The 19,290-nt window shown below is 36.5% G+C and overlaps 1 protein-coding gene across 3 annotated transcripts in view; it reads right to left on the bottom strand.

Moving 5' to 3' along the window:
* The window catches only part of PPP4R3B (protein phosphatase 4 regulatory subunit 3B), an 80,062-nt gene that overhangs the window by 8,758 nt on the left and 52,014 nt on the right, over window positions 1-19,290 (bottom strand). For 2 of the 3 annotated variants that reach the window (XM_006159046.3, XM_014591805.2), the window contains exons 8-14: window positions 14,327-14,458; window positions 12,402-12,504; window positions 8,101-8,142; window positions 7,091-7,249; window positions 5,347-5,516; window positions 2,628-2,767; window positions 2,070-2,254 (exon numbers count right to left, since the gene is read on the bottom strand). In XM_006159046.3, coding sequence (XP_006159108.1) covers window positions 2,070-2,254; window positions 2,628-2,767; window positions 5,347-5,516; window positions 7,091-7,249; window positions 8,101-8,142; window positions 12,402-12,504; window positions 14,327-14,458 — 931 coding nt within the window. The remainder of the gene's footprint in view (window positions 1-2,069; window positions 2,255-2,627; window positions 2,768-5,346; window positions 5,517-7,090; window positions 7,250-8,100; window positions 8,143-12,401; window positions 12,505-14,326; window positions 14,459-19,290) is intronic. The other variant, XM_006159047.3, reaches the window with a different exon arrangement.

Here is a 19,290-nt window from a genome sequence, read left to right on the forward strand (position 1 = left end):
TGCCCAAGATCCCGAGAGGAGAATGGAGGAGAAGGGATTGCGGCGTGACCATCCCCCCTGGGGGGTGATTTCTCGCTTTCTGTCTCTATGTCTCTCTCTGTCTGTCTGGCGAGCGCACGCGCCCTATAGTGAAAAACCTCTCCAAAAAAAAAATAAATAAATATTGGGAAGGGACCAGTAGTTAGGGTAATGGCTATGTTGCTGGACTCCCACGTAGTCAACTGTGGTTCAAGTCCCGGACCCAGTGGCTTAAAACTCATGCCGGGCACGTGTGCGTGTGTGCCCAAGATCCCGAGAGGAGAATGGAGGAGAAAGGACTGCAGCGTGGCCATCCCCTCTGGGGGGTTATTTCTCACTTTCTGTCTCTCTCTGGCGAACACATGCACCCTACAGCAAAAAAAAAAAAAAGAAAAAGAAAGAAAGAAAGAAAGAAATATTGGGAAAGCAGTAGTTACCAGGACTCAAGGAACCAAAATTGCGTCTGATGGCCTTAGGGGCCGTGTGTTTGAAGTGAGCCTTGCAGATCCACAGAATAACAAAGTTGCATTTAGGAAATTCAAGCTAATTACTGGGGACATTCAGGGCAAAAACTGCCTAACTTCCATGGTATGGATCTCACCTGTGACAAAATGTGTTCTATGGTCAAAAAATGGCAGACCATAATTGAAACTCATGTCGATGTCAAGACTACCGATGCTTATTTCCTTCATCTCTTCTGTGCTGGGTTTACTAAAAAGTGCAACAATCAGATATGGAAGATGTCTTATGCCCAGCATCAGCAGGTCCACCAAATCCGGAAAACGATGATGGAAATCATGACCCGGGAGGTGCAGACAAATGTCTTGAAGAGAAGTGGTCAATAAACTGATTCCAGACAGCATTGGAAAAGACATAGAAAAGACTTGCCAGTCCATCTACCCTCTCCATGATATCTTCATCAAAAAAATAAAAATGCTAAAGAAGCCCAAGTTTGAATTGGGAAAACTCATGGAGCTTCATGGTGAAGGTAGTAGCTATGGAAAAGATACTAAGGATGAGATGGGCACCAAAGTTGAATGAGTTGATGGATATGAACCACCAGTCCAAGAATCTATTTAAAGTTCAGACTTTTAATAGTGACAAATAAAAAGTCCAGTTTGTGACAGTTTCCATCTGAACATTCTTTTTAAATAATCTGAAAGCGTGGTGAATCAGATAACTCTGATTTGATAATGAAGGGTTTTTTTTTACCTGTATGAGTTTTATTAAATAGTTGAAAAGGGAAAAAAACAAATAAAAAAATACAAACCAAACTTTCAAAAAAACCCAAAACTAAAACAAAAAAACAAGTTAAGCATATCTGAAATCCAAGAGAAATTTTATTTTTAATTTTTCTCTCCTATTGCTATTGTATCTTTATGCTAACCTTTTTCTTTGGTTTAGGTTTTTGCCATAGGGTATGTGTGTTTGCCAAGGAGAGACAGACATAGAGAGAGGAAAAGCGAGAAATCATCCCCAGGGGGGATAGCCACTCTGCAATCCCCTCACTTCCATTCTCTTCTTGGGATCTTGGGCACAAATGCACATGTGCCCAATGTAAATTTCAAGCTTCCGGGTTCGGGACTCAAACTGTGGTTGACCATGCCATGAGAGTCCAGTGCCTTAGCCACTATGCCACCTGCTGGCCCCTATGCCAACCTTGATAATAATTTTAAAATTTCAAAGAGCTAAGTTATTTCTTTGGGCTCAGTTTTCTTAGCTATAAAAGGTAGAGGCAGACTGCTCTAGAGGTTTCTATGGATCTATATTATATTTATTATTATTGGGGATTTCATTATTGCTCATGCAGACAAAGTACAAGCAGACAATGCAAATTCTAAATAGTAAATAACAGCATCACAAAATGGCAAGTTTTAAGAACATTTAAATAGTTTTGGAAAAGTGCATAGTTTTAAAAAGATGTGATTTAGCATAAAATTCAGGGTTTCTTCTTAGTTTATAAAGTACTATGACCAAACATTCACAAGCGACTGAATAATTCCTGTACTAATTAAGAGGAGGTGCTACATAAAAGCTCAGACTTTTAATACCTTTTTTAGTCTCCATAAATTTTTCATAACTATCTGGAAAATCATCTTCTGCCTTAGATTTTTCAATTGATGCCACAACTGCTTTTCCTTCCTCTTCTTCATCTTCATTAAACCACATTTCTTCATCCTCTTCCAAAGCTTTTGCATCTCTGCGAAATCTGTTACTACGCAATATAGATGGTACACTGTAAGAAATATGTTACAAATATTGAGTAATGATTTCTAGCTCATGACCAGATTAAATTTGAGGGAAAATATATGTATAACCAGGAGAACTGAAGTAATTTTAACTGAATATAAATCATATAGAAATCACTTTGGTCATGATATAAGATGTAGCCAGTGAACACTCCAAAATATTTTAGAATTGTGTAAACTTAGCCAAAAATCCATCCTGAATTACAGTATTGAGTAGCAGTTCACAACTGCTACTTTTATGCAACTCTATCTTGTGATATGAAAAAAAATTCCTCAGTAAATTTCAGAAGTAAGATCTAAACTACAGACGATTTTGGACATAATTCTGTAGGCTATAAATGCAACACACTTAAACAATACCTGTTCAGTTTCTGATTTTGCCTGTCTTTTTCTTGCTCATATTTAGTCTTCAATCCTTTGAATGTCTGAACATATTCAATCGATTCAAGTGCTTTATAAAAGTTTTCAACTATATGTGCAGTGAGAGACTTGATATCTTCCTGTATAAGCACAAAAGTTACATTTTAAATAAAATACTTGTTAAGAGAAAAACTTAAAAAAATATTTTCCCTTATAGTTCCAAAGCTGATCAAAAAAAGATTTTCCAAAATCACCCTCCAAAAATAAATATCCTAGTTTCTCTGTACATGGGCCAAGACTCCATAGAAAACTTAGAAAAAGGAAGTAATTCACTGGAACCCTTAAGGGGACTATAAAGAACATTTGAAAAGTATTCTCTGGGTTTAGTTTGTATTCTCTATGTTCTCCATTTATATATAATACTTTACAATTTAAGAAAACACTTTTGCATATGTCATTTGATTGTCACAATTCTATGAAGTTATCCCCATTTTACAGTAAAAACATTATCAAGGCTCAGAGAGGTTGGATGATTTGATCAAGAGCTAAGTGATTAGAGATGTTAAAATTATATTTTCAACACACAGGTGTTATTTTAATGACTTTAACTGCTATCAAATCGGGACATCTTACTGAAATAATAAACATAGATTTGTCACATATACTGATCTGATAAATTCTCTGAAATTCTATTTGTCCATTTCTGCAGTCTTCCAATGGCATAATCTTTGTGAAAAAATTTAACTGATAGTATAATAACAACTACTAAATTCTAAATGATAATTGCAAATGCATGGGTAGAAACTACCTTATTTGAAACAAAGTTGTGAATCAGGACTTTAGAGATAGACCTAGTTAAGTAGTAAGAAATAACAAAAGTTATCTCTCTAATAAGATAATAATCGGGTTGCATGAAGGATTTTAAGTCTTTAAATTAGTTTCTTTTGACCTCTTAATCAAAAAAAATTTTATAAAAATTAGAAATCTAGGTAAAGAGGTTCTATGTTATATACAAAGTAAAAAACTTAAGCTTCCAGATTCAGTGTGTACTTATCAACCATTCACATTTCAAAAAAATAAGTTCAGTCATGGGAATAGGAATGGGGTTGTGAACCCATGTATTTTATCAGTATCTTACCACATTTTTTAAGGAGAAAGAAATGAAAAAATAAAGTTTATAGAGAGATAGAAGTTATGATTCATGAGCAGCATACTGTGAGGCTGCATTAAGATACCTAGCAAGCTAGTTAACTACGTTCCTTTCTCCCCAAGGCTAAAGACTTTGTCTTCTTCATCCTTTTAAAAGTCATGTTTTTGGCAAGAGACTATTCTTAGAAAAACAATACAGTCAGCCAGATAATTTTAATAAGAAAATGATGTCATCAGTAGAAATCCAATTTTTAAGAATCAAAACTAGACAACACATTTCTAGCTCTGACTTTACTGTTTCAAGTTCCTTCCCACCTTGTGGCCATTTCTTTGGTGGAACAGTTTCAGTGTAAACATGTGCAGGAGAGGTAAATTTGTTGTACTGGTTCTGTAATTATCTGTCTTATCCCTATTATTCATATAGATCTCTCTCCAGATCTTTTTTTTTTTTCAAATCTTTTTAAAAAAATCATTATTTATTTTATTTATTCACTCATTTATTTCTTAATTTGACCAGAGAGAGATAGAGAGTGAGAGTGAGAGAGAGAGGAAGTGAGAAAGCAAGTCACTAGATTCAGGACTTGAACCCTGGTCAGCCATGTGGGAGTGTCCAGCACCCTAACCACTACGCCACCTGCTGGTCCCCTCCAGATCTTTTTAAAGACAAATCTTTCATCGACTGAAACTGGGTTGGGACATAACTTTAAGCTCTAACTGTATGTGCTACTAAAACCAAATGGATGTTCTTGCATATGTTACTTAAAATCACACTGGGTTTCTTAATTCCCTCTTCTATAAAATAAGGTAGTTAGAGTAGTCCATTTATCTTCCTAGTCTTTTCAACTTAAAATTCCAGGGTCCTATCTTACCTTTTATGCATTTTGTACAACATCTACCAAAGGAATTATTCCTCAATCTTTCTATTCATTTTTTATCACTATTCCTACAAAAGAAAACCAGTTTCTTAAAGATTACATGAATGACATCCTTGATTGAAATGACCATGGAGGCAAAATGTGATTCTGAGATATTTGGCCAATAAAAATGAAACTGAGAAAAACTACTAAATGTGTGTTAAGAAACTAGTAAATTTCACAACCTAAAATATTAACATTATGAAACCATGTGGCAAATAAGGATAAAAAAGTAACTGATTTTTGAAATTTTAGTTTATTAGAAGTAAATTCTAAAACACATGCATAAACAATTTTAGGAAAAAGGAATGAAATAATTTTACTTACATTTAATATTTTTACTTTAAATATAATTACTTCTTTACATATAATTATTTTCAAAAAATTTATTTCTTCTGAGAAAGAGCATGAGAGAGGGAGGGAGAGAGACACAAACACAGTATCCCTAAACAAAGTTCTGACACACAATCCACTTCCAGCCAGCCTGGATCATGGGACAAACACGCACTCGCTGTACTTAGGAAGGCCTCTGGACTTGAACTGGAGCCTTCCCAGGTGGAATTGCCTTGCAGAGTATTGTGTTTAACTGCTGCACCACTGTCTGGTACCCAATTCTTCTCTATATAATCACTAACAGTTCTTTAATATAAACTTACCACTCTTATAAATTCAAACAACTCAATAACAGCTGAATTCAACAGATTGTACCGAGTTCCATTATCCAAAAGCGCATTTATAACTGGCTCAAAAAGATTTCCCTTGGTGATGTAACGATTATAAAATTCATCTTTAAGTCCAATTATCCGCCTCATAAAGCGAAGAGCACCTAGTTAAAAATAATACAGGGAATTACTATGTTGGCAAAGTAAGGACTTCTTTTTTTATGCGAAAATGCAACGTAACTTTCCTGACAACCCAATAATATAAATGATCATATAGGCGTTTTGGCCATAAAACAACATATACATTCTTCTAAAAGAAAAAGTAAAACTGTACACTAAAAACAATTGGGCTCTAAGAAAAACAAGAGTTGGTGGAAGACCACTCAAAACCTATGTAATTTTGTTTCAAGAGATACAAAAAAATCCCCCACACCCAGGAACTGATATTCAGGGAAATTATCTACTCAGGTAGACTGAGATTACAAAATATGAAAACCTTGGGAACAGCAGTTAGCGTAATGGCTATGTCGCTGGACTCCCACGTAGTTGACCGCGGTTCGTGTCCCGGACCCGGTGGCTTAAAACTCATGCCAGGCACGTGTGCGCGCATGCCCAAGATCCTGAGAGGAGAATGGAGAAGGGACTGTGGTGTGGCCATCCCCCTTGGGTGATTTCTCGCTTTCTGTTTCTCCTTCTCTGTCTGGCGAGCGCATGCGCCGTATAGCAAAAACCTCTCCCAAAAAAAAGAAAAAAAAAAGAAAAAGAAAAAAGCTCACAGAATGCAAATGTGGACAGTACTTAAGGCACTGGTGGATGCTGAGGCAATGCAGTGAAGGTAGCTCAGAATCAGAGGGGAGTGTTACTAAGATAGGCAAAGGAGTGATGCAACCTGTCAAGAGTCAAAACTGCCCTGCCTCTCTGGGAGAGGGAGATTTTGGAAGCAGGTGTTTCTTTTTTAATTTTCTGAAATTACAGCCAAAGGGACTCCTGCTGCCAGTAATATAATAAGAGATCTAAAGGACTTTTACTTTTCTGCTGAAGGCTACATTCTACTGCCACTATTTTACTCTCCATACAGTGGAAAAATCATTTGTAAAGCAACACTACATCCATATTATAATGATACCATTCCCCTGTTTACCAATTGCTTACTAGCTGTTTTGTCTTAGGTAAATGTGCATTGTGGCATATTAGACTGTATTTGCAAAAGCGTAAGAGGAAAGAGTAGGAAGTATAATTTGGCTTTTTCACATCTTACAATATTCTAATTCCCTTTAAATGAGTCCTTTCCCTAGCTCCATAAAGCTAAATTTAGTCACATTACTGCCAAATTCTTATATAACACAAAGGACTGCATTCCAATCTTTATTTTTGTATTTGTTGATCTTTAAATATGTAACCTTTCCTTTTAGTGGTTTAATTTATTCTACAGATACCAGTAGCTAAATTTTAAAACACCAGGCTTCCAATTTATAACTCAGACTCTAATTTCAACCCTCTGTTCAAGGACGGTAGTCATTAAATAGAAGTTGTGCCTGTCACAAGAGGTTTTAAGTATTTGAGAATAAAACAGAAATAGGCCACATAAAATATAAACATATGTTAACTGTAATAACAAGTGTGGGGAGAAGTGCTAAACTCATAACACCACCTCTTTTTGTGGTAGTTTAAGAAACAGTTTACTTAAGATTAAAAAGACCTTTTTTTTTTAAGAGTGCTCATTTAAATTGTTACTTACACAAGGCCAGGAAAGTGTGCTTTGAATTCATCAAGACCAAGACTCTTCTTAGCAAGTCCTTGTTCATAATATAGTTTTTTATGTGATATGTGTGATGTTCCACACAAAATGTGAGTAACTCTAAAATTAAGGCAAGTAGCTGTGCTGTTTGATAATTATCTACAAAAGAAAGTCAGATCTAATGAGAATGACATAAATAATGTTAATAGATCTAAATAGAGAATACATAAAGCTTACATCCTGTATTTTAGAGCAAAAGCTTTTTGTTTTTTAAAGACAGGGGCTCGCCATGTTGCAACCAATATTCCTGCCGAAGCCTCCTCACAGCTCAGACTCCACAGCCAGACCCCAGCCTCTGTTTTTGAAACTCGCTCTTCCAAATTTTAACGAGCCCAGTAGAAAAGATGGGATGCTAAGTACACACAGCATACATATCTTCAATGCTGTGAGACTCAAATGTGGTATGCACATCCATACAGAAGCAATAGTATTTAGATTCAGGTTCATTAACAGTAAGGTTAGACTTAGGTTAGACTTAAGTGCCTAACCAACTAGCCTTAGAGATTTTAAAAACAAGGGTCCAGCAGGTGGCATGATGGTTAAGGGTACTGGACTTCCACATGGACAACTGCAGTTTGAGTCCTGGACCTGGCGGCTTGGTTTCTCTCTCTCACTCTGTCTCTCTCTGGTCAAAATAAAATAAATAAATGAATAAAATTAAAATAATTCGTTTTAAAACAAAAAGATTTTAAAACAGTAACTAAGTCCTGAAATTTTAGACAACACATTCTCATAACAAAGTCAGAAAATAAGTTTACAGAAAGAAACAAATACAAAATCCCAACTGGTTTTTCAGTTTTTATATTGGATAAGGAATTTTTCAAAGGAAAAAGAAATCTATTCTGGATTTTGTCTGTATGTTGAAATATGCTTTCCTTACATGCATTATACACTGAATAGGAAAAAGCTTGTAAGTGATGTTAGTTCATAAAATATGAATTTATACTTACCGGGACAAATGGTGTTGTTTTTGTTAGGTCTGATTATATTATCTAATAAAAGAAAATTAAAATCAACCAGTTCAGTAACAACACCTCTCATTTCCCTAGTTCTTCATAATATACAAAGCAAATCTTTAACCAGATCTCCTTTACTGTCATAATAACCACTAGGAGTTGGTCAATGGTATAACCTCATCTACAATGTTTTACAAAATTGGGTGCAGATGTGGAATTATTATTATTATTTTTTTAAATTTTCTGTGAGCGTGTTTAACAGAGAGAAAGGAAAAATAAGAAGTCACACCACAGGGAGGATGGCCACATTACAATTCCTTCTCTATTCTCCTCTTAGGATTTTGGGCACATGCCCCATATGTTTTTCAAGCTGCTGGGTCTTGGACTTGAACTGTGCCTAAACCACCACACCACCAGCTGGCCCCAGATGTGTAATTATTAAAAGACAATGTAGCAAAAATATTCTTTAAAAAAAAACAAACGTGAGATTACATCCAGAGACAAAATTGATATATCTTTTTGCCTTCTCCAACAACTAGGTTATGTTTCTGCATTTCATTTTTTTGTCTTTTAAAGAGAAATTTTTGCTCTGTTGGAGAGACAGAGAAAGATAAAGACAGAAAGTGAGAAATCTCTCCTTGTGGGGATGGTCATGCAGCAATCCCTTCTTCTCCATTCTTATCCTGGGGTAGAGCACGTGCACACACACGCACAGGCACCCAACATGAATTTTAAGCCTCTGGATCTGGGACTCAAACCATATTCAGTCATATGGGAGTCCAGCGACATAACCATTTGCTGGTCCCTCTGCATTTCATTTTTAAAAATAGAAAATATAAGTATTTGGGCCAGCTGGTGATGTGGGGGTTAAGGTGGCTAGATCCCACATGGCTGACTTCACAGTTTGAGTACAGGACCCAGAGGCTTGAAAAACATGCTGGGCATGTGTGCCCAAAATCCTAAAAGAAGGGAGGAACAAAGGAGAAAGGATTGTGTATGACCAACCCCCCATGGCAGGGTGTTTGTGTATGTGTGTCTCTTTCTGGTGAGCACACATGCTCTCTGGCAAATAAATAAAATAAAAAATATGATAATTTTTACAATTTCAGAATAACGCATGCTAACAACGTGTTCATGTTTTGAATATTCTTAAAAGATAAGTAGGACATTACAAGTATGTCTCTGATTTTTAGACATATGCCCTAAAGCTCATTTAGGCAAATTTGCATAGGGAAACAAGAGTGCATATTATAGCATTATTTTCACAACAGCCAAAACCAAGAAATGAATTTATTTATTTATTTTTAAAGGATCTATTTATTTATTTATTTATTTAAAGAGTTATTTATTTAATTTTATTTATTTACTCATTCATTTTAATTTGACCAGAGAGACAGACACACAGAAAGAGAGGGAAAGTGAAAAAGTAAGCCACCAAGCTCAGGACTGGAACCATGATTATCCATGTGGGAATGTCCACCATGTCACCTGCTGGTCCCAGAAATGAATGAATTTAGCAGAATAGCTAAATTACAGCATATTTATATGACTGAATGCTTTACAGGAATCTAAAATAAAAATAAGAACCATTCCCCATGTTATGTGAAGGGGTACAAATGAAACTCCAGCTATTTGCAATATTCTTTTCTTTTAAAAAAAAATCTGGGGTCAAAAAGAAAAAAATATCTGAGGTCCAGCTCCACAACACAGTGGTTAAGTACTGTGCAGAGGAAGCTGGATCCCATATGGCTGACCAGGATTTCAGTCTTGACCCTGGAGGCTTACACAGTGGATGAGCATGTGTGTATATGTCTAGGTTACTGATGGGAGGAGGGACTGGAGGAAAAAGGATTGATTGTAGCATAACTAGGCTGGTTAGGGTGCTTTCCCTTTCTGTCATGTGCACACAAGCCTCTGGCATTAAAAAAAAAATTTGAGGCCAGCAGGTGGTGTGATGGTTAAGGTGCTGTTTCTTACATGGCCAATTCTCTGGTTCTAGTCCTAGACCTGGTGAGTTGAAAAACACTCCCAGTACATTATGTGTGCATGCTCAATATTCTGAAAGGAGAATGGAGGACAAGGGATTGTCTTGTGGCCATCCCCCTGGAGAGTGATTTCTCACGTTCCCTCTCTCTCCATTGCTCTTACATGAACACAAGTACCTTAAGGCAAAAATCTAAAACAAAAAAAAATTTGAAAAAAATATGGCAAGTTAGTATTGATAAAGTAACTAGGGAATCTATGGATATTTATTACACTATTATCTATATATTTCTGTTCTCTAGTTTATTGCTTTGAGAGATTTTTGTTATAGGATATATGTGCTTGCTGGAGAGAGACAGAAAGTGAGAAATCACCCCTTGGGATGGCCATGCTACAATCCCTTTTCCTCCATTCTCCTCTTGGGATTTTGGGCATTCATGCACATGTGCCTGGCATGAACTTCAAGCTGCCCGGTCTGGGACTCAGACTGCAGTCAGCCTCGTGAGAGTCCATAACTACCCCACCTACTGGCCCCTTCTGTTATTTATTTTTAAATGAACATTAAAAATGCATTATTTGGGACTGGCAGGTGGCATGGTGGTTAAAGGCACTGGACTCCCACATGGATGACTGTGGTTCAAGTCCTGGACCTGGCAGTTTGCTTTCTCACTTTCTTTCTCTCTCTCTGTCTATCTCTCTCTGTCCCTCTCTAGCCAAACTAAAATCAACAAATAAAGTTAAATAAAATAATTATTTTTAAAAATGCATTATATCATTTCCACAAGTGGAAGAAATAACTGCAATAAAATCTTCTGTGATAGGTTTTTGTACCTATTTTGTATTTAACTTTGTATTATTGATAATTATTTAGTTGATACACTGAAATTCAATTATTTTAACTGTTATGTAGTACTCCATTATATGAATATACCATACTTTGTCATTTTCTAACCACAAACAATGCAACAATATTCTTATACCAGTCATGCATACGTGCAAACATTCCCTGGGGTACATGCTCAACAACAGAATTGATGGTATTATATAGGATATACCCATGCTACAATTTTTATTAATTTTGTAAACATACTTTTAACTGATCTTCCCTATATTGACAGCAGTTAACCAACATACTTAGACAATGGCTAATGCTCTAGTATGCCCCTACATGTTTCTGACTATACCAGTTAAGTTGTATGCTTATCAGTTTTTTGTTTATGCTAGTATATACTGTGATAGTGTGATTTAAATACTACAGACTGATGAAATTTAAGAAAACTCTAATATCTATGGTGAAAATAAATATGTAACTCAAAAAAGTGCTGGCGGGGTCAGCAGGTGGCATAGAGGTTAAAGTGCTGAACTTCCATCTGGTTGACCATGGTTTGAGGCCTGCATCCGGTGGCTTAAAATTCATACTAGGTTCAAGTGTGGGTGTGCCCAAAATCCCGAGAGGAAAATGGAAGAGAAGGGACTATGGCATGACTATCCCTTGAGGGGTGGTTGCTCACTTTCTCTTTTTCTCCAGTGACTGCACTTACCCTATGGCAAAAATCTCTCTCAAAAAAAAAAAAAAAAAAAAAAAAAGTGGGGGAAAAATATTACCAACAACACACACACACACACACACACACACAACTATAAATACCTGAAAGATATAGTTAAAACCACAGTAGGATTCTGTACTCAGACTGTATATAAAAAACAAAAACACCTAGGTTTTCACTCTAATAAGCTAAAACCAGAAATGGCAGCTGAGTTATGGTAATTTATGCAAAAAAAGATAATATGAAAATGCAATTAAAATATATATACTAAAAGAAGGCTTTGCCTCCTTGTACTGGCATATGATTGTGCATCTAGAGGTTAAGTTACAATTTTTAAAGAATTTGTTTTCTTTTTAAGAAATTTTTTTTTGCTTTAACCTACGTTTTGATATGAAATAAAGCTTTATTGTACTGCCAAACTGTTCCTCAAATTATAATTCCCTTGAATTTTCTAATGCAGGCTATATACTGTTTGCTATTACTCACTCTAGATATTAGCTAACAACTTTGGGGACAATCTTCTTTCTTGGCTAAGTATCTACTTCTCTCTTCCTCACTGTGTAATTTCCCCCTCCCCCCCAATTTTATCATTCTCTTCTGCAGATACTAAGAAACAAGGGCTATCATGATTTTATGCTGCAGTTTAAACTTTTCAGGAGTAATTTCCCTGTCATACAAAGTACCAAGTAAATAGCCTATAGCTTTAATATATATCCTGCCCTTCCTACAAACAGGAATCCTAAGCAAATAAATAAGAAATCCTACCCTTTTCACATTTGTCTTCTGAAGTATTGGTCAAAAGTGGTGCTGTGAGGACATGCATACAATGGTTGTAGAAGAAATTCAGAAATTCACTTTTTTCAGTTTTCTGAAATAACAGAGTTAAAGAATACTTTATTACCTTTGTAATGAATAAAAAACATCTTCAAAACAAAGCAGTGAAGGTCAGACACAAAAAACCAAATAATTTATGATACTGTGAAAAAACAAATACTGGTTCTATTTACTTTTTAATCTTATTTCTGTGGAGCTAAAGATTAAGTCTATTTCATATTACATAGTTAAAAGCAAAAGCCAGAAAAAAGATCAGGATAGCATCATAAAACATTTTTCCAAGGAAATCAGTCAGGACAAACTTTTTTCAGAACATGCTTATGATGGGGACCAGCAGGTGGCATGATGGATAAGGAGGTGGACTCTCACAAGGCCAAACACAGTTCAAGTCCCAGACCTGGTGGCCTGAAAATCACACTGTGTGCGTGTGTGTGTGTGTGTGTGTGTGTGTGTGTGTCCAAAATTCCAAGAGGAGAGGAGAATAGAGAAGGGATTGCGATGTGACCATCCTCCCTGGGGCGGGACGGTTGTGATTTCTCACTTCTTGTCTCTCAGTCCCTTAACCACCACATTATCTCTTGACCCCTGCAGTTCAGATTATTTATTAATTTTTTTCATTTTTCATTTTGTAATAATATCATATAACATAAAACTTAACCATTTTAAGTATAAAGGTCAGCATTAAGTATAATCACATTACCAGTCACATTATCACTTAAAAAACTTTTTAGATTTATTTATTTAAATTTATTTATTTATTATTATTATTCAATTTGACCAGAGAGACAGAAAGGGAGGGTGAGAAAGCCAGTCGCCAGGTCTGGGACTTAAACTGAGTCAGCCATGTGGAAGTCCACTGCCTTAAATTACCATGCCACCTGCTGGCCCTGCATTATCATTTTTAAGAAGTTAACATATAGGGACCAGAAGTTAGTGTAATGGCTATGTCGCTGGACTCCCTTGTATTCGACTGCAGTTCGAGTCCCAGACCCGGTGGCTTAAAACACGCCAGGCACAAGCGTGCCCAAGATCCCAGGAGGAGAACGGAGGAGAAGGGATTGCGGTGTGGCCATCCCCCCTGGGGGGTGATTTCTAGCTTTCTGTCTCTGTGTCTCTCTCTGTATGTCTGGTGAGCGCACGCGCCCTATAGCAAAAACCTCTCCAAAAAAAAAAAAAAAGTTAACATATAGAGGCCAAGGGCCATAAATGGGAACATTTTACATAGATTGCAATCTTATATTCTACACAAATAAATCATTACAAAAATACCATTGGTGGGGCTGGCAAGTGGTGTGGTGGTTAACAGTGGACTCCCATGTGGTTGACCACAGTTAGAGTCCCGGACCTCGAAGTTTGCTTTCTCACTTTCTCTCTCTCTTTGGTCAAATAAATAAATAAAGTTAAATAAATAAATTTCTTAAAAAAACAAACAAACAAACAAAAAACATTGCTGGCTCAGCAGGTGATATGGTAATTTAGGTACTGGATCCAAGATGGCTGACACCATGATTGGAGCCCAGACCTGGCAGCTTGCAAAGCATGTTGGGCATGTGTGTGTGTGGGTCCAAAATCCCGAGAAGAGAATGGAGGAGAAGGCCTTGCAGTGTGGCCATCCCCTAGGGAATGATTTCTCACTTTCTCTCTTTTTCTCTCTATAAGTGCATGTGTCCTATATATAGCAACAAAACAAAACAGAAATGTAACACCATTGCTACTGGAATACCAAGTGCATAAATAGTTTACTATTTGTCACTTCTCAAAATTTTATTATAAAGCTACCTAAAAGTGACAAGGCTAAAACATCTGTATCTCAGGGTAATTTTGTATGACATCTGTATCTCAGGGTAATTTCTTACGTTAGTTGTAGCCAGCATGTTCTCTGGGTCAATTAGAGTACGAAGAAGTCCCATTAACTGAACTGCACCTCCTAGCTCAGGATCAGTATCACAGATCATTTGTTCAATTACTACATTAATAAGAAGGATATCCTGAAAGAAAACATATTTCCATTAGACATGGTTTGAACATAGGACAAATATTCCAAATAAAACAAAATCATATAGAGAAAAAAACAATGAACTGACGGGCTTATTTAAACTTTTCTCTTTCTAATGCTTTCAACATTCTATAAACATACTAGAGCAAAAAATAAATACATACATAAATAAACCCATTCCAAAAAATAAAAAATTTAAAAAAAAGAAAAAAAAACAGAACATGCACTAGCTTACATGGGAGTGGAAAACAAAATCACTTACCAGTGATTCTTGTTCACTGGAGATTCTAACAGATTCACATTCTAGGTTTCAGCCTCAGGCATGAATTTAGAGGTTGACTAAACAAGCAAGATCACACACCATGTGACCCCAAAACATAGATTATCTCAGCCTCTAACTAGAAAATCCTTCCTAGCAAAAAAAAAAAAAAATGACAAAAAATAACCCAGTACACAACTCTTCATAGGAGGTGAATGGGTGAACATTGTGTTATAACAAATATAGTTTGTTACATCAGTAACATGCTCTTAGTTCTTAGTATAAAGAGCTACCAAGCAGCTTGCAGATACAAAAGTTATTTGCATTTTACCCTTTTTTAAAAGTAGAAATCCTAAATATTAAAGGAGGATAAAAAGTGATTGTTCATGCCAAAGGAAAAAGTTTTGACAAGTCAGTGGTTTTGAGAGTATGTCTATTATTGGGAACAGAAAGGTGTTAAGTGAAGGATATAAAATAAGGGAACTTATTTTACATGGAATCAAGATACATAATCTTAAGTTGGGAGAATTCTGTGAAGTATTAATGGGAACTTTACCTTCTATCATGTTCTCAAGTATGAACACCAATTAATCGGTTCTATCATGGCATCACAAACAATGAATTTCTTCAAAGAGGAATTATGAAATAAGATTCAGAGGTATATTATTAAATCTAACCATAAGCTTTATTTCAGTTAGAGGGAAAAAGCAGATTCCATTTTAATTTGCTTCTGCTTTTTTATTCTGGCACATACAGCACAGTTTGCATAAAATATGAAGACATTACAAAGAGATAAAGAAACCCAGTGAATTTTCTTCAGATCATTGCTATGGCATTAACTTACTTTATGTCAATGTGCACAAATTAGATTCTATCCATTAATGAGGACCTCAAATAATTTGCTGGATTATATGTAATTCTTTTATATAAATTCATTTATTTAAAACTAAGCAAAACTAATCACAAATTATGGATTTAATTTACATACAAATAAAGATAAAGTGGCAAGAAGAATCTTCTCATATGCTTAGATATTTTAATATATACTCTTTAAATTTGTAAGTCTTATCTTTGTCTTCTCACATGTAGCTGCTCACAAGTCCTGCTTTTAAGTACCAGTGGTTAAACTCTGTCAGTCTATAAGCAGAAGTAAAAAGGAAAAATCTGTCTTGACTGAAAGTCCCATAATTTGGCAACTCACATTAATCAAAGATAATTATATATTATAGAGACAAACAAATGGCTAGAGAGAGAGCTATTGCTTTTTTAGGAGATAAGAACTGCCTTTCTCAAAGACCTTTTATAAGAATTTTCTGGCAAATCAATCCCACATGGTAAGGCAGATCAATCCCACATGGCCGACTGCACCATAAGTCCCAGACCTGGTGGTCTGAAAAATGTGCCAAGTGTGTGTGCATGCCCAACATCCAGAGAATGGAGGGGAAGGGACAGTGTGTCATCCATGCTGGTCAGTGCTTTCTCACCCCTCCCCACCATGAGCCCACACATCCTATAGTAAGTTAAAAAAAAACAAAAACAAAAAACTTTTCTGTTAAACAAAGGTATAAGCACCACTGGATTTAACTCTTAGAACTTTTTCAAGGCACCCAAACTTGAGACGGAAAGTGCACAGAGGTCCATAGGTAAAAATAAATCTTTAACCTTCAAGTTTATGTTTAGATAAGACCTTTGGATTCCATAAGAAATAGTTTGGAAGCCTCCTCAATAGCTGAAGGAGCTTAACTATTAAGTAACTTCAGAATAATCAAGAATCTATGTTCAATCTCTTAAGACCACCACTAAAGAACTCACTGAACAGGAATTCTGCTACAAAGGCTACTCAGAATAATCAAGAATCTATGTTTATTCTCTTAAGACCACCACTAAAGAACTCACTGAACAGGAAGTCTGCTACAAAGGCTACTCAAGCATCAAGGAAAGGCATCTTCCACTGCTCACCTCAGAGGTAGCAATACATGGGAACCGGGGCTTTGGAAGACAATATGCAAGACTGATTCTCCTGAGATCAGTATCAGGGGCTGGTGATGAGGTTTACTTGGAACTTCCACATGCTACTGCTATTTAGCAAATATTTGATGGATCAGTGTATCATGGCTGAGTATGTATGCATGTTTTCCCTTTTTCCAAACAAAAGTAAGTTAACTGTGATGTTGGGGGAAGATAAATTACTGGGTTGTCAGAAAAGTCACAAATTTTTTCTGTTTTTCTATGCAAAATGCCTCATGACTTCTCTGATAACCCAATACTTTCTTGTTTTAAGTTACCAAAACACCAAGAGACTTATTTAGACCTGAAGAAGAGGACTGCAAGTCATGCAAATGTTCTGAATTTGGCAATGGATGCACAGGTGAATGAAACTTGTCCGTGAGTATGGACAAATGTTTAAGCAGCTATAGAAATAGACCATAGCTGATACTACCAGACACCAAACTACTCTTCATATTTTGTCCCTATTAGTGGGAACTAACTTCCCTTTAGAAAGGCAAAGCACTCAGTTAAAACACAGTATCTCCTAGGCCAGCCAGTGGTGGTGTGGTTAAAGCAGCTGGATTCCACATGCCTGACTGCACAGGTGGAGCTACCTAAAAAATACGCTGGGCATATTCTTAAGAGGAGATGGAGAAGGGACTGTGGCATGGCCATCCCTCTTAGGGGGTGATTTTTCACTTTCCCTGTCTTTCTCCGGCAAGTGTATGCATGCTATGGTGAAAGCCTTAAAGACAAAACAAAACAAAACAAAACCCCAAAGCACATTGTATTTCTCTAGCTCCTCTGCAGTAAGGGTAGCCATGTAGCTCCCTTTTGGCCAAAGAAATGTAAGTACAAATTTCTAGACAAATATAACAATTTGTTTAACGCGAGAGGGTGCACACATGAAAGAGAAAGAGAACCCCAATGCAGCCTGGTTGTACAATTCTTTTTTCTCCAGTTCTCCATTCCATTAGGATCTTGGGCACGTGCAGCATGCATCCAGCATGTTTTTCAAGCTGCTGGGTCAGGACTTGAAACCTGGTCAGCCATGTGGGATCTGGCTTCTTCTCCATAGCACTTAAGTGCTGTGTTACAGGACCAGTCCCCTAAATGGAACTTTCTGATGATCTCCTTAAAATAAAACAGAAATACTGGGCCAGCTGTGGCATGTTGGCTAAGGCACTGGATTCCCATATGGTCAATCGCAGTTCAAGTCCTGGACTTGGTGATTTGAAAAATCACACCTGGCATGTGTATGTGCATGCCCAAAATTCTGAGAGGATAATGGAGAAGAAGGGATTGCAGTCTGGCCATCCCTCATAAGGGGTGATTTCTTTCTCTGGCAAGCACATGCAACCTCTGGTGAAAACTTAAAAAGAAACAAAACTATCTAGGTAGGCTCTCTCCATATTTTTAGCCTCTGCCTTTCCTCTTCTTCCTGCCTAAAATTGAAACAGTAATTTTGTAATCTCTAAGCAGACACAAAAAGCAGTTTAGAATTACTTACTTTAAAAGGCTAAAGTATTTTACCATTATGGAAATGCTCACTGACTTATAGTGACATAAATAAAATAACATAAAATCTTTATTAGGTGAAACAACTATAAATCGTTTATTCTGACATGCACAGCCAAACTCATTCCTAAATGATGTATTAATTCCCAATTCTCCTCTTTCCTTTCCTTTCTTCTGTTATAAGTCAGGCCTTACTTCTCCAGCTATGTATTTACTATGCAAAAAGCCTATCCTCCTATATTAGAGATCTCCATTACAATATTCCTCCTTAGACTGGGATAATATAGGTAGTTACCTTCTAGACTTAGGCAGTCCAATATCTACCATTATAAGGGTCTTCAATTTGAAATTAGAAATATAATTCCTGTCATTCTAGCTATATTTTAAGTCCTTAGTAGCCAGAGGCTGCAAGTGGATACCATGACAAATGGCACAGAATAAATAGTTTAATCATTACAGAAATTCAACAGCATCTTCTGGCCTCTGTTGTGATAGCTTTGTTGTAAAAGGGAAGAGGGGGAAAAACACACACACACAAGAAAGTATGACATCGACAAAGAAAACGTTAGGAAAAGAAGGAATGAAGATAGAAATTTCCACAATAACTAATACCAACTGCCATAATAAGGATACAGAAACTTCCAAACAAGCTTGCCTCTAAACCTTTCTGTCAGATGAGCTTACCTTTATATATTCTGAAGTCTCATTCCAAGGAGACATGAATAGTTATGAAAGAAAATACAAAAGAGACATGAATTCATAAAATCCACAAACTGAGTAAAGGCCAGTGATTTACTATAGTTTGCTTTATAACAAAAATCAATGGAGCCAGCAGGTGGTGTGGTGGTAAGGTGGCTGGACTCCCACATGGCTGATCACAGTTCGAATCCTAGACCTGGAGCCTTAAAAATCACACGGGGGTGGGAGGGGTTTGGCAGGTGGCATGATAGTTAAGGTGGTGCTGGACTCCCACATGGCCAGCCATAGATTCAAACTATCACTTTTACCTAATGGCTTGCTCTCTCACTTTCCCTCCCTCTCTGGTCAAATTAAATAAT

Source organism: Tupaia chinensis, unplaced genomic scaffold (genome assembly GCF_000334495.1).
Source record: "Tupaia chinensis unplaced genomic scaffold, TupChi_1.0 Scaffold000622_1, whole genome shotgun sequence".
Lineage (NCBI taxonomy): Eukaryota > Metazoa > Chordata > Mammalia > Scandentia > Tupaiidae > Tupaia > Tupaia belangeri.